The 15,419-nt window shown below is 47.8% G+C and overlaps 1 protein-coding gene across 1 annotated transcript in view; it reads left to right on the top strand.

The window, feature by feature from the left end:
- Positions 1 to 15,419, top strand: part of MVB12B (multivesicular body subunit 12B) — a 151,214-nt gene that overhangs the window by 54,864 nt on the left and 80,931 nt on the right. Inside the window, exon 6 of the mRNA XM_080927013.1 lies at positions 3,478 to 3,600. Within this exon, the coding sequence (XP_080783139.1) occupies positions 3,478 to 3,600 (123 nt within the window). The remainder of the gene's footprint in view (positions 1 to 3,477; positions 3,601 to 15,419) is intronic.

Genomic DNA, 15,419 nt, shown 5'->3' with positions numbered 1-15,419 from the left:
CCAAGTGCAGGCAGATCCCCAAAACTTCATTTTGGGCCCCCATGAGACTAAGTGACAGGAAGCCCTGCCCAGTGTGGCTTACACCAAAGGAAGCATTTGCTGGCTGACACAGCAGCCAGATTTGAACTGGTGGAAGTAGGAACTCAAAGGATGAAAACCCCTCATTTCCTGCCCCCTCAGTTCTCTAGTGGGACCCTATCTGATGCCTGTTCCTCCAGGGAGGCATGATGCTGTTGTCTCTTGGCAGCTGCCCTTCAGAAGCGGGTCCAGAGACAAGATGTCTGCCTTCCTGGATTCCCGTCACAATTCTATAACTCAGTGTCCTGGGAGCACCCTTCCTGGTTACTGCTGCCAGAGAAAGCTCATTCCCTGAGCTAGGAGGAGCCAGTTCAGTGAAACTCAAGGAAGAATGGGGGGGGGGTGGTGGGAGCTGGGCCAAACTGAGCAGGGAGGTACAAGGTCAGGAAGGTGGAACTGGGGCAGGGCTGGATGCATACTGCACTCAATGGTTGAGCCTGGGGTCTCACAGCTCAGGTCTGCCCAGCCCCTTCTGCTGTGGATTCCCACACTCTCATCAAGATGGACTTGGGCATTAGTGGCTCAATTAGGGTGTACCAACCTCAGCTCCATCCTCTGGACCAAAAAATAAAATAAAATAATGGTAGCCGTTCCCTTCCCACACCCAAAAACCCTGCTTTGCTTTTCGACCTGTTTGAACTAGCTGTGTGAGCAGGCTGCAGGGTTAGGAAGCAATTAGCAAGAGAGTCAGACCCCATCCCCAAAGGCTCCCACAGGGCAGCCAACCACTGAACGTTCTTTTCTAAATATCTATTTATTTATGTATGTGAGTATTCTTGCTGTCTTCGGACACACCAGAAGAGGGCATCAGATCCCATTACAGATGGTTATGAGCCACCATGTGGGTGCTGGGAATTGAACTCAGGACCTCTGGAAGAGCAGTCAGTGCTCTTAACCACTGAGCCATCTCTCCAGCCCCAACCACCATACTTTTAAAGCATATTTGAATCTACTGTTTACATCTCTCATTACAATATTATTTTAAAAGAATGCAGTTCTGTTTTAAGCAATTCTGAAGAATCTATTTTATCGGTATTTGTCTTAATATGTAAAACTAGAATTTTCTTTTTTAATAATATTTTTTCTGATGTTGCTATATTACAAGTGTTCATTTGTCTGTTGGGATACAACGGGACTATGATTAATATTCACTGATGAATAAGTGAATCATTATGACAAGATTATCTGCAAATTCTGAATGAATGTTCTGCAAATACTTTAGGGCAAATTTTGTACCATAAAACACATAGAAAAATAATTTCTAATTATTTATTATTGTTAGTCATTTTGTTAATAGTTTTTATTTTTATTTTTCTGATTTTATTGGATATATTTTATTTACATTTCAAATGTTATCCCCTTTCCTGGATTCCCCTCGATATCCCCTATCCCATCCTCCTCCCTCTACTTCAGTGAAGGTGCCCCCCCACCTACCCACCCCCTCTCTGTCCTGACATTCCCCTACTCTGAAGCATCGAGCCTTGGCAGGACCAAGGGCCTCTCCTCCCATTGATGCCCAACAAGGCCATCCTCTGCTACATGTGCAGCTGGAGCCATGGGTTCATCCGTGTGCACTCTTTAGATAGTGGTTTAGTCCCTGGGAGCTCTGGTTGGTTGGTATTGTGGTTCTTATGGGGTTGCAAACCCCTTAAACTCCTTCAGTTCTTTAACTCCTCCAGTAAGGACCCCGTTCTCAGTTCAATGGTTGGCTGTGAGCATCCACCTCTGATTTGTCATGATCTGGCAGAGCCTCTCAGGAGACAGTTGTATCAGGCACCTGTCAGCATGCACTTCTTGGCATCAGCAGTATTGACTGGGTTTGGTGGCTGTATATGGGCTGGATCCCCAGGTGGGGCAGTCTCTGGATGGCCTTTCCTTCGGTTTCTGTTCCAAGCTTTGTCTCCATATTTCTTCCTGAGAATATTTTTGTTCCCTCTTCTAAGAAGAACTGAAGCATCCGCACTTTGATCATCTTTCTTGCGCTTCGTGTGGTCTGTGAATTGAATCTTGGGTATTCTGAGATTTTGGGCTAATATCCACTTATCAGTGAGTGCATATCATGGGTGGGTTTTTTTGTTTTTTTGTTTGTTTGTTTGTTTGTTTGTTTGTTTTGTGACTGGGTTACCTCATTAAGGATGATACTTTCTAGATCCATCCATTTGCCTAAGAATTTCATGAACTCATTGTTTTTAATAGCTGAGTAGTACTCTACTGGTAAATGTACCACATTTTCTGTATCCATCCTTCTGTTGAAGGACATCTGGGTTCTTTCCAGCTTCTGGCTATGATAATATTTTTTAATTTCTGAAGTACAACTTTTATTTCATCTTAGGCCTAGCATCCTCTTCTAGAGGAAGCATGATTTTTTTAAGTAAGAGAAATGAGTTGAGGATTTAGAACCAAAGTCATGGGAGCTGGAGAAGTGGCTTAGCGGTTAAGAGCACTGACTGCTCTTCCAGAGGTCCTGGATTCAATTACCAGCAACCACATGGTGGCTCACTCATCTGTAATGGTATCTGATCCCCTTTTCTGGTGTGTCTGAAGACAGCTACAGTGTACTCACATACACAAAATAAATAAATCTTTAGAACCAAAGTACTTTCTCAAGGTACCACAGCACAAAGGCCTGTGCTTGCCCGATAGGAAGCAGATAGCTCAGGCTAGAAAGGATACAGCCTGCACTGAAGCCCCCCCGTGGAGGTGGGTGTGGTGGTGCTGTGGTTGGTCTTGCTCTTTTGATACGGGAAGGTCAGGTTTAAAACACCCTCCAGCCTATACTCATGACCCACAGAAAAAATGTCTTTTATCAGTCACACCATGTGTGCAGTCTGAGGCATGGCCACAGTGGCTATCACACCGCCTGAGGCATGTGTCTACTCTCTGCTGTGCTGCTTTGTGAGCCGTGAGCCTCCTGTGATGGTTTGAAGCCATTTTCCCAACTGACCTTGGCATGAGGTCACATTTAATGATTCTAGCTTCGAGGGGCCAAGACTTGACATGTGGAACTATTGTGTGGATTTAAAGAAACATCCTTCTCATGCTTAGAAATGAGGCACGTGTCTGATAGACCACTCTCAAACCGCCTCACCCTGACTACACCGAGGGCTTGAGACCAGTAAGATGGTAAAGCAAAGGATGCTTACACGTCAACAAGGCAGGGCAACCGGAGCAGGCAGGCCAGCATACTCAGTGGGTGAAGATGGTCACATCACAACGGCTTGCCTTCTAGACACAGCTGCACTCCTGCTAGGCTCTGGTGCAGCACCCAGAGCATGAAGGGAGGTGATGGGGCCTCCCTGGGGTTTGTGGCAGCTCATAAATGTGGTAACAGTTGGCATAGTTGCTCAGGTCAGTGCTCCAAGTTTAGCAGTGCGTTGAGGTTTTTCTTTGCTTCTGCAGGGAACTGAACAGCATGGGCATCTGGTATCGAATGGGCAGAGTGCCAAGAAACCATGAGTCGTCTCAACCCACCACGCCTTCCCAGTCATCAGCCGCTTCCACCCCAGCCCCAAACCTTCCCAGGTGAGGCTTTGTTGGGATCTCACCATGCACTTACATGGTCTCAGGTTCTGCCGAGATATGCAACAACCCAGAAAACACCCACTTAAACATCTGCTAAAATAGTGCAAAATGTAGCTGCAAATTTGCAGAAGTCTAAATTTGGGCATTAAAAAGTCATGGTCAGAAATCCATGAGTTCCACCTATGTAAAGGCCACTCTGTATTCTATGTTGTGTGTATGCTACTGATTCCTAACACAGCAGGTGTGTCTCAATCTTGGCTGGCTGAGCTGAGCATGGTGGCTCTCACCCTGAATCCCAGCACTCAGGCGACAGAAGCAGGCAGATCTCCATGAGTTCCTTGCCAGCCTGGTCAACATAGTGAGTTCCAGGCCAGCCAAGGGTACATAATGAGACCTTATCTCAAAAGCCAAACCAAATAAAACCAACCAAACAAACAATTGGCTTGCCATTCAGATGAGCCGGTAGAGCACAGGGGTGTGTGTCGCAGCCACGTGGTCAGGGCCCAAGTGCAGAATTCCCTCTCAGCTCTGCCAGCAACTCATCTGACACCCAGCAGGCTGGGTCAGCCTTCCCTAGAAGCAGTAAGAGGTGAGTTTTCAGAACATTGCATTCATTATAATAATAATTAATTCCAGGGAGTCCCTGATGACCAGCAACTCTGCAGCTGGGTGCTCTGGTGCTGGCGGGGTAACGTGTCTATACTCTGCAGAGTAGCAATTGAGGAATGACACGACCCCCATGAATAAGAAATGGCGTCTCTGAGGAAACTGATAGGGACAGAGCAATGTGAATTAAGTCTGAAAGAATGCAAAAGCAAACAGAAGGAAGGATGGCAGATGGTTTGCTGGGGGGTTGAAGTGACATGAGACAACATGGAAGAGCTTTCCATAGGGAAAGGTGATAGAATGGGTGCCAAGCCAGCCTCCCCACCTCACGGAGCAGCTGCCCTCAAGAGGCTGCTCTGCAAGTTGTCCCTCTAGACTGTGTAGCCACTCTCTGGGTAGAGGCTACCACCCCAGGCCAAGGACTCTGTCTTTTGGACCCTGTGCAGGCCACCCAGTTCTTCTGTGGCTGCCTCCCATACTAAGAGCTTAAACATTACCAGCTCCAAGTGACAAGTGACCAGTTGAGCTGTCTCTGCTCAGGAGTGTGGGGTGGGCATCATGCAGGTGGGCACATCTCTCTTCCTCACTGGCTGGCAATGCTATCATGGCTTTGTCCCAGGTCACTACTCGAGGGTCACCATAACTTCTGCAGTGTCATTTTAGGTCTTCACCTGTGCTGGGTGGGGTCAGCTCAGACTCTGGTGCTTGTGGTCAGCTAAGTTTGGATTAACTGCAGAGGCTGCCAAGCCTTTGGGGCTCAATTGCCTTAAATAAATAGAGCCAGCCTCCCCCCACCCCCAAGACTTGTAGTCTGTAAGGGCCCCGAAATGGGCATCACTTCAGGCAGGTTCTAATTTCTGTCACATGGAATGAAGCCATTCTAATTTATTTTCAATTGCTGTGGAAAAACAGACCAAAAGCAGCCTGGGAAGACAGTTTACTTGGCCTATACATCCAGTGCATCACTGAAGGAAGACGGCAGAAACTGAAGCAGAGTGTCCTTTCCCCATGGCTTGCTCACCTGCTTTCTTAGAGCACCCAGGACCACCTGCCCAGGAGTAGCACCATCCCAGGGGCTGGGCTGCCCCACACAGGCCAGTCTGTTGGAGGCGTTTTCTCAGTCGAAGCTCTCCTTTCTGTATGACCCCATCTTATGTTGAGTTGAAAAAAAAAATTAAAAGTACAGGACTCCTACTGTCCCAGAGGAGACAGAGTGCTTGTCCTGAACTTGCCTGTCACAGGAGAGCCAGGTCACCTGTGGTCACAGCAGGCATTCGGAGAGAGCCCCCAGGCTCTGGGAGCAGTGGGGTTGGAAGATGGCACAGCCCAGCAGAGTACTTTATAAGGCTTCTATATTTATGACCTTGGTGCAGTTTATGGTTTACAATGGCTGCAAGGAAATTGGATCAGTTCTCTTTTAGTTGCCAAATAAAACAAACGTCAAAACAGTCAATATAAAATGTATTCTAATTTGGCTGAGTTAAGTCAGCGGGCTTTCAGGAGGATCACCTCCCTTATGCAGATGCTGCTGTGTGTCTCCCAGCTCTCCTGTGTGGCTGGGTGCTGTCTTACAGACAGTGAACATGCTCTGGGGCCGCTTCAGTAATCTGGGTTTGGTGTTTTATATCTTTTGTGGGTTGACTCGGGTCTTATTTTCCTATTTAGTATCTTTTATTTGATTTGATTTTTTTAAAGGAAAGAATCCTTAGTTACTTACTTGAATTTTCCATTGAAGACAGGAAGGGTTGAATTTTTTACTTTTTTCTTCCTCGAGATGCTGGGTCTCTGTAAGATACTCTGTAAGGGAGTGATGACTTTAAAATAACATGAAGAATCAGCTCCCCTATAGTCTGCACCTCACCACCGTGTTCCCCAAACCCTAATACCTACACACACACTTAGTGACTTTCTGTCTTCTGTCTCCTAGCACCAGGCCCCAGAGTTAAGTCAGATGGGTTCCTGGCACCGCCACACTCCCCCCACACCCCATTCCTGTTTTACTCTGAGCCTGACCCTCCCTTGAGTCTTGTACCCTCTGGGATGCCTGTGCTCAGGTCACCCGTGAAGCCTGTCTCACACTGGCTGAACAGTCGTCCATTTTCACTGCACCAGCACATGTGACTGGTAAGCACATGCTTCTCCACAGTGAGAACCCCATGTTTGCCCTTCCAGATGCCTCCCCATCCCTGAGCACTGTAGAGTTTTTCAGTCACAAGAGCAGTAAGTGCTTGTGGGAAATTGGCAGACTATAGAAAATAATGGGAAAACAAAGCCTGTTTCCAGTGAAGAAATTCTCATAACCCTTTGTTATATTTCCTCCGAGCTCTTTCCCCTGTGTACTTTTATGTAGGTGACATCATCGCATATATAGCAAGTTTGTAATTTTTCCATGGAGCGTTAAACCGCAAACATCAGGAACTCTCTCCTGGTCTTTGTGTGGAGACACCTGATCCAAGCCCCAAGCATAGCTGCCAGGAGAGTGGTGATGGGGTGCCCTCTACTGGCCAGCTAGGAGGTGGCAGGAGGGAGATGAGGTGGGTAGCAGAAGGAGCCTGGGAGTCAGTCTCAAAAGCAAAGGACACTTACTCTGCCAGCACTTGGATTTAAGCACTCCCAGCGGCTTTCTGGAGAGCTGTCATTTCCAACTTTACTTTAGACAAAAGGGGCATTTGCTGACCTTTTCACAGGTGACAGGCCGTCCGTCACCTTTGTCATCTTTCCCAGGAACAGGCAGTTCCCGCCTGAGCCTTCCTACTGCTTCAGAGGCATTCATGGTAAAAGTTGATCTAGAGCCCTCCTCCTTGCCTTCCTGCATGGAGACCTCTGGGTTGGCAGGGTGCTCATTGGTAATGTCTAGCAAATTTGATATTGAATTCAAAGGAGTTTGTGTCAAAAGCCACATAAGACGTCCTGGCAGAACTCACCCTCTGTTGTGAGCCCTGGTTTCACCCACAAACGTCTGCTTAGGTCTCTGGGGTAAGCCACTTTTTACAGGACCTGGAGTCTGTATCTCTCTCCAGGCAGTGAGTGTCCCATCCCCTGCCCACTACTGTTACGCACATTATCCAGTAGGAGGGGATGACCTGAGGGCTGAGGGCATACTTATGTCCCTACCTCTCTGGGCTGGCCTCAGCTAAGTGAGCCAGCCTTGAAAGGGGGGTCTGTTCTGCTCAGGGCTGCCACCTTGGAGCACGTGTACCAATAATGGAGTTGTCTTCCAACAGAGACCCCACGCTCTCTCACACATGGAGACTCACATGTGACTTCACTGGAATGGAGAGCTTCTGTAGTTGCCTGACTCAGAGTTGAAAAGCTCCAGGATCCATGAGAGTGCCAGGAGCCCCTGAGAGGAGAAGGACTGTGTTGTTTGGGGTAGATGTTGGTGGGCTGCTGACCCCAGCTTGCTGAGCAGTGGAATCAGAAGCTTGATAAAGAGTCAGAGTTGTGCTTACCAAACTCACAGATGGCACAGTCACTAGGAAGAGTGGGTGTGCAGAAGGATAGGGTTCATACTGTGGAATAATTCCACTGTCACAGCACCCATGGGAGCCAAGAAGTAGAAGGCAGTGGGTAAAATAGGACCTCTCATGGTCTACAGTATAGGGCCAGATCCAGGAGACCTGGCCTAGATGGTGTGTGTGTGTGTGTGTCTGTCTGTCTGTATGTGTGTGTGTGTGCCTTGTATATGTGTCTGTGTGTCACTCTGTATCAGTTTGTGTGCATCTGTGTGTGTGTCTCTGCATGTGTCTCTGTGTATCTGCGTGTCTTTGCATGTGTCTTGTGTTTCTCTGGATCTGTTTCTCTGTGTGTGTGTGTCTGTGTGTCTGTCTGTCTGTGTGTCTCTATATGTGTGTCTGTATATTTGTGTGTCTCTGGATCTGTGTGTGTGTATCTCTGTGTCTGTTAGTATGTGTCTGTGTGTTGCTCTGTGTGTATGTGTGTATTTGTGGGTCTCTGGATCTGTGTGTATGTCTGAGTCTGTTAGTATGTGTCTGTGTGTTGCTCTGTGTGTGTGTGTCTATGTGTGTGTGTTTCTGTGTGTATATCTGTGTATTTGTGTGTCTCTGGATCTGTGTGTGTCCCTGTGTTTGTATGTCGCTCTGTGTGTGTCTTTGTGTGTGTGTCTATGTATCTGTGTGTCTGAGTGTCTCTGTGTGTGTATGTGTGTTGTGTGTATGTTTGTGTGTGTTGTGTGTATGTGGTGATAAACTGATCCTGAGCTCATTATTAAAAGCCCTGCCGTGTATGGCCAGGCTGTGTCCCTGTCACACCTGTCAGGTTTAGTGGAGTCATTTAAACACTACCAAACTGCAGTGCACAGAGAGGCAGCTGGCCCCAGAACTGTGAATGGTGAGGCAGCAGAGAGAAGGCACAGCATCTGTGAATGAAGGAGAAGAGGAAAGGCTAAGATAGGTTGAAGTTACAAGGCTGCAGATTTGGAAGTCAAGTTTTCTTTCTCTTTCTGAGACTAGGCCTCACTCTATAGTTCTGGAACCTACTAACTTGTTATGTAGACCACAGATCCACCTGCCTTCTGAGTGCTAGGATTAGAGGTGCACCCCTCCCCAGGGTACAACAGTTCTTTTTAAAACAAAAGTAGATTTAGTGACTTGAAGGAGCTGATGAGGAATCGTGAGCTACTGCTGAGGGTTGGCTGGAAAGTGTCCCTCAGAAGTTCATATGTTGAAGGCATGGCCTCCAGTGAGTTTTGGGGTGAGACTATCAGTGTGTTTGTAACTAGATCATGATGGTGCTAAGTTAATCAGTAACAAATTTACTGATGAATTCAGTCAGAAGGATGGCTGGGAAATGTGAGACACTGGAAAGGTAGGAAGAAGAGAGTTGATAGAATCTACCTCATATTTCCTCCCCCAGCCCCTCTGCTTTCTGGTCACTTTGAGATGAGAAACTTTACTCCCTGCACCGCACACTGGTCCCAGGAGCAGCAGAGCTGTCTGGCTATGAGATCCTTGCCCTGCGAGCCAAACCTTTCCTATCTAGCATTGTTCGTCTGGGGGATGTTGTTCCAGTAGTGAAAGGATCTCTCAGACCTCTTCTCAGGCCTTCACCAAGAAGTGTCTCACCTACCTCCTACCCTAACCTGGTGTAGCTCCCAGTTGCTGTGATAAACAACCTGGCAAATGCAGTGTAGAGGAGAAAGGGTTTATTTTAGCTCATTTTCCAGGTTTCAGCCCATTCCAGCGGGAAGTTCAGGCAAGTTGGCCATGTCATATCCGTAGCGAGGCACAGAGAGCTGTAGATGCTTGTGCTCAGCTTGCTTTACCGTCATATGCACTTCAGATGTCCTGCCTAGGGAATGCTACCACCCACTTTTGGGCTGGGTCTTCTAACACCAATTAACATATTTCAGACAATTCCCCATAAATATGCCCACAGGCCAACTTGATTTAGATAGCTCTTCACTGAAACTCTCCTCCCTTCTAGATTGTGTCAAGTTGGCAAATTAAAACCAAGCCTCAAACACCCTTTCTTAGAAATTCGGGTTTAGCAGACACATTGCCGGGGTAACCTTGGTTAGCAGTGGGGGCTGGGGGATAGAGTGGGCGTTAGCCAATGAGGCCTGCTCCAGATTCCACAGGCACCACCTCTTCCTCTTTAGTCAAGGAAAGCTGCCACTGTGGCATATCTCTGAGGTGGGCACAGACAATGATGCTGGCACCATGTCTCAGCCCAGTGTTGTCATGTGTAAGAAACTATCACTCTGTGACCCAAGAGTGGACCCTGAGTGCTAGACACAGAACACAGTTCCTCTTGGTAAATGAGGGCACCTAGGACGGGACCACATGCACACGGTGGCTGCGCTCTGCCCAACAGTACATTCCATGTTTCCAGCACTGGGGCAGCATCTTCCCCTCCAGGTGCCCAGAGCCATTCCCAGTGTCAGTCCAGCTTGCCTCTCTGTGGCCTTGTGTTTGGGGCTCTCCCAGTGACTTGTCAGCTTCCAGAAAGTCACCAGTCACAGTTTCCAAAGTATGTTTCTCAGTGACAGACATAATTGTACTTAACTTTGTACATGGATATTATCAGTCTGTGACAGATACTCTGGGAAATGGGGCATTTTGTGGCAGAAGATCTGTCACACACGCTTACTTAGTCTTCCTCTCAGGGACACCAGGATTCAGTCACAACTTTTGCATGTCGATGTCAGGTTTTGAGAACATAGATCCTGCTGACCTCAAAAAATGGTTCCATCATTTGGGTTCCAGGGCTGTCATCTAAAAGGTTAATGGCCTTTCCTGCAGGAGACAGGAAATCACACCACCTACTCTCATTGCTGTCATATCCCTTGTCACAGCCCATGAGCTATATGCCATCCTGCCTGCCCCATCCTGCCTCCCTGCTGACCCCAGGCCCAGTTCTGCTGACTCATGAGGTGTTCCGGTTGACTAGCAAAGTAGGTCCTCACTGAGCTGAGCCCTCCGGTCAGTCATGGCATCCCATGTGCACAGTACAGCCTCAAAGCCTCCTCCTGCCTCCTGTCAGCCGTCAATTGCAAGGTATCTTTGCACCACACATTATCCCCACTTCACCTGCTGAGGCAGGACTGGCACAGGAGGCCTACACGGCTGAGGCCAGCTGTCCTCCACTGCCCATGGCGGCGTGAACTTCCTATTATTCTTCATGGTAGATCAGGGCTGCAGGCCTATAAGAGGCCCGGCAGAGGGGGGCTCTGCTCAGGCTTGGGGTGAGATGCTGTTGTTTGGTGTAAGATTCATCATTTCCTGAAGGGTCATATGAACCCTGCCTCTTGGTCAGATTAGGAGACAAGGTCTCAAGAGCTGGTTCCAAGGAGAATTGTTCCTCCATGCTCATGGTGAGTAGGCTGTAGTATGTTCTTTTTCTTCCATGGTGAGCCATAGGCAGTTAGGAGGTGGGTAGGCACTCTGTCTGATCTTGGCAAGAGAGGTTGGGGCTCAACACCCCAACAGTTTGATTTTCTTTCCTTCACAGGAAACCCACCTGAATTTTGTTCAGCGAGATGCTTTTTAAGGTGTGGAGCTTTTTTACTCGAGGTACACAGACTTTTGCTGTGAGGTTTGAAACCACTTTGCCTTACACCACTCCCAAGAGAGGACCAGCAGCTAGCTGTTAGAGGAGAGGCCAGGCCTGAGCCCCAGAGCTGGGGCAGGGGTGAGACTGTGGGGATTCTGCCATGACTCACTGTGGCGGCCACTGAGAGTTAATGCTCACCTGTGCTAGCCTCTTCTCTCCCCAAGAGTTAAGCTGAACACTGATGCTTCTGCCGGTCCTGGCCGTGGTAGCCGCAGGAGACTGGTTACACAGAAACAATGGTGGTGATGGCACTGTGAGTTGAAACCTTTCAATTACTCCATTTCTTCTGATACAGACAGTGGTTGGGAAAAAATGTGGCCACAGATTGGTCAGGACTTCTGAGTTTCAGGTGCCCAGCATTTGGAAAATATTTTCAGAAGGTATATATTGATTGTACAACATGAGTTAGTGTAGAGCTAGGAGTCAGCATGGACTTACCTACTCCCTTTCACCCGTGGTTCCATCTGTCCAGATATCCAGTCATCAGCTGCAGATAGCACAGAACCCACAACGCAGTGCCAGGCTGCCCAGCCCTGCCTCAGGGACCCAATGAACAATAAACAAATATCCTTAGCATTAGCTCCATGGGCAGGTGCCACTGCCAGCCCCATTTCAAGTGGAGAAAATGAAGATTAAGAAGTTGGATTCCTTTCCTAATGTCCCACAGCCCAGGTCTCAGCCATGTTCCCTTCAGCTTGCAAGCTCCCCCTGTGCCCACTGCCTATGGCTTCATGGCTCCTGGTTGTTGAGTTTATTGGGCTTTTATTAAGAGCTGGACCTTGGCCTGATTAAGAGACAGCCCTCTGGTACCCAGACATCTTAAATAGGCTGCTTCTCCAAACCCCAAACTAGCTGCCAGAGGGGAAGTGGGTTGCAGGGGCTTCCCAAAGATTATATGGGTTAGACTTAACTTAGCCTCCTGACCCCACCCCCTGGATATAACGTCAGCAGTCTGAATTCACACTACAGGGGTCAGTCGGGGTGGTGGGCGGTATAGCTGTAGCTGCTGGCCAAAGGCATACAGACCATACATACCCAAAGGTCTCCGTGTCATATTCCTTTAGCATGGTTCCAGGATCCTGCCTTGGCAAGCGTCCAGGCAGGATTGACTCAGGAGTCATGAGACTACTGTGGGAGCCACCTGCCCAGTCAGGTGCTGGTGGACAGACCCTGTGGCTGCCTCTGAAGCCAAACCCAGCTTAGCGTTGGCGTCAGGATAATTTTGAAGGAGAATTTCATTAGAATGCAGTTTGGTATTGTTAGATATGAATGATGACTTTAGGCTGAGCAATACACTTTTAGGTATTAATTTTTAATACTGCTTCTTGGGAAGTCAGGGCTTCTATTTAATGAAGAATTGACTATTAGTCAATATGGCTCCCACCTCTGAGCCACCGAGGCCGTCAGTCTCTCACACCAGGTTTTAACAAGATGTTTGCTGCTTGCAAATTTGCTAGAACGCTGTAGATTGTGTGACATAGTGAGTGTCTTATTTCTTACAGTGACAGTTGTGTGGCTTCTGCATGGGAAGCTGGCTCGTGGATGCTCACTCTCTGGTGCACCTCTGCTCTGTGTATCAGCTCTGGCTTTGGAGCAAGGTTGTTTCAGGATTATGAAAATAGCTGTTTGTGTGGTCGGGCCAGATTTATCAGCTCACTTTGGGTTGGTTATGAGAGCCTGGCCATTTATAGGAGGATATTTACCTTTTATCAGAGTGGGTGCTGACAGTTTATCTGCAGGTAACTCCATGGAATATTTCACCCGAGTCCCCAGTGGAAATCTGGCGCCAAACAAAGTGAAAATGAGCATTGCACCAGCGCTCTTTGCCGGGCTTTTTGCTGGCTCCGGGATAGACTGCTCTGTTTCAAGATGGGCCTTCAATTATTGATTTGGATATTTAATAAAAATCCTTTGCCTTCAGTAACGTTCAGAGAACCTTTTGCGTTTACTTGGGTTGGGTTTTTGCCCATGGTTTGGGTAAAATCGAATTCAGATATCTTCCTTGAACAGCAAGCATATGCTGTCTTTCTAGCTGGATGATATTAATGTGATTATTAGAATAAATGCCTCTCATCATTTCGGGTACATGTTTTTTGAGCATCTTGTATTAGGCATCATGTAAACATGTAAGTGCATATATGTGTGTGCATGTGCACAAACAGCTTTCATCTTTGCAATTAAGGTACAGGATAAATACTCTAGTCCCTTTTTTGAAGAGAGAAGACTGACCTTGGAGAGCTCATGACTTGCCCTGAGAAGAGCAAACTTAGGGGAAAGCAGCAGGAGGGCCCAGGGGCCTCATCACACCCTGCTTGCCTGCAAGGATCCCCCTGGGTTTTCCGCTCTTTGCCTCTGTTTCCTATAGCCAGCAGGTATGAACTGGCACTTGACCAAACACAGCTGTCCAGCCCATGGCCCACATCCCACCTCCTCCTTTGCCAGGGCTTTATTCTGCTAACCAAGATGTTTTCTACAGCTCTTCCAATAGAGTGGGCTGAGGAGGAAAGTGTTGCCAGGGGTTCTTGGTCAGAGGTCTGGGGCTTCAAGCACAGCCTGGCTGCTCGCCTGCTCTGGGCTCTCATGCATACAGCTCATTATGAGGCAGTTTGGCCCCCCTGCTCTGGAAAGGTGGCCATGTCAGCTGGAAGGAGATGAGAAGCCAGCAGTGCCCATGTGTTCTTGGTTTTAGAAGTCGGGTCAGTGAGGCTTAGAGACTCTTTAAATATTTCAGTTTATAAGATTAGACTTGATCATCTGGGATGGAATGGTGGCGCCCCAGGCCCAGGTTTGGCTTTTTTCTTCGTCTCTCATAGGGGAGGTAGGTGTTTTGGCATTGCAGGGTTCAAGTGTAATAAAAACCTAAAGGTAGTGAATAAATGCAGTGATTTGGAGTGCTGCAGCATCAGAGAGCTTACTCCTTTTATTTTTTGGAAGTAATTGTGAGTTAAAATATAGCAGATTGTTACAATCTTGTAAGCTGGGAAAAAGAAAACTCCCAGGCTTTCAGGGAGTAGATAGATAGTCTCTGGCCATTCTGTAAGGAAGGTGTTCTCTGCCTCTCCGCAGAGGAAGGACGGCATCCTGCAGTCCTTGAATACGCAGGAAGTGAAGCCATACATACGTGTTCATGGGTGGTGAACAAGGCCTTCGTTCTTTCTAATCCCAGGACACTTAAGGAATCTGGGATTCCAGTGCCCCTGTTCTCCCCACAGCACAGCAAGTAGCTCAGGTTTTCTATCCAGCACGCCACCAGGATATGCTCCCCTCCCACCCAGCCCCAGTGGGGGCCCTGCATGTTTGCTGTCATTTCCTGCCATGTCCCGTGGAACATGCTCACTTTTTATACCTCTGAGAGTCTAAATTTCAGAAGTAATTTGTCACTTTCAAAGAGCGTGTCATTAATAACCATTATTTAGAACTGCCGTGTCTTGTGTGTGTGTGTGTCTGTGTGTCTGTCTGAGTTAAGCTCCCAAAAAATTTGGCCTTGGCCGATGGCAAACAGTGCCTCCACATTGATAGATCCAGCCCTCCCCAGCCCCACCCACAGTGAATTGTCCCCTGTCTGCCTTTAATCACCATGAGGGTGGGAGCCCGGCCTCAGCCTACCTCAGCCCGGCCTCAGCCCGGCCTCCTGGAACTCATTAGTGTTATTGCCAAAGACAGGATTATAAATTGAGACTTTTTTGTAGCTGCTTGGGAAAAAAATTCTATTTAACTATTGAATTTTATTGTTCTTATGAGAGAGAAGGGGAGAGAAGAAATATTTCTCATCAAGCATTCGAAACAGTAAATAAAGAACCTAAACTTCAGATCTCCCTGGGTGTGGACCCTGAGCAGTTGTCATAAATGCTGCAAAGGTGGCATCTGGTCACCCTAGGGCTGGGGGTCGCGGGAGCACCTCCAAACCTGCAGATGGGTAGCAGTTAAGAGACAACATTGCCATTCAGTGTATGCTAATCGCGTTGTTATCCTTAACATTAAAATTCCACTAAAGCACTAATAATTACTGTTAATACCATCTAGTGGAAAGTTCCAGTAAAGGAGCAGTGGTAGAAACAGTATTTAAGGGAGAGCTGGCGGCATGAGAAGAATGCAAATAAGCGTTATTAGCCTAATGATTCTGCCGTCGCCACGGTTGT

The sequence above is a fragment of the Micromys minutus genome, assembly GCF_963924665.1.
Source record: "Micromys minutus genome assembly, chromosome: 13".
In the NCBI taxonomy this organism is placed as follows: domain Eukaryota; kingdom Metazoa; phylum Chordata; class Mammalia; order Rodentia; family Muridae; genus Micromys; species Micromys minutus.
This window is presented reverse-complemented; position numbering and strand designations above follow the sequence as displayed.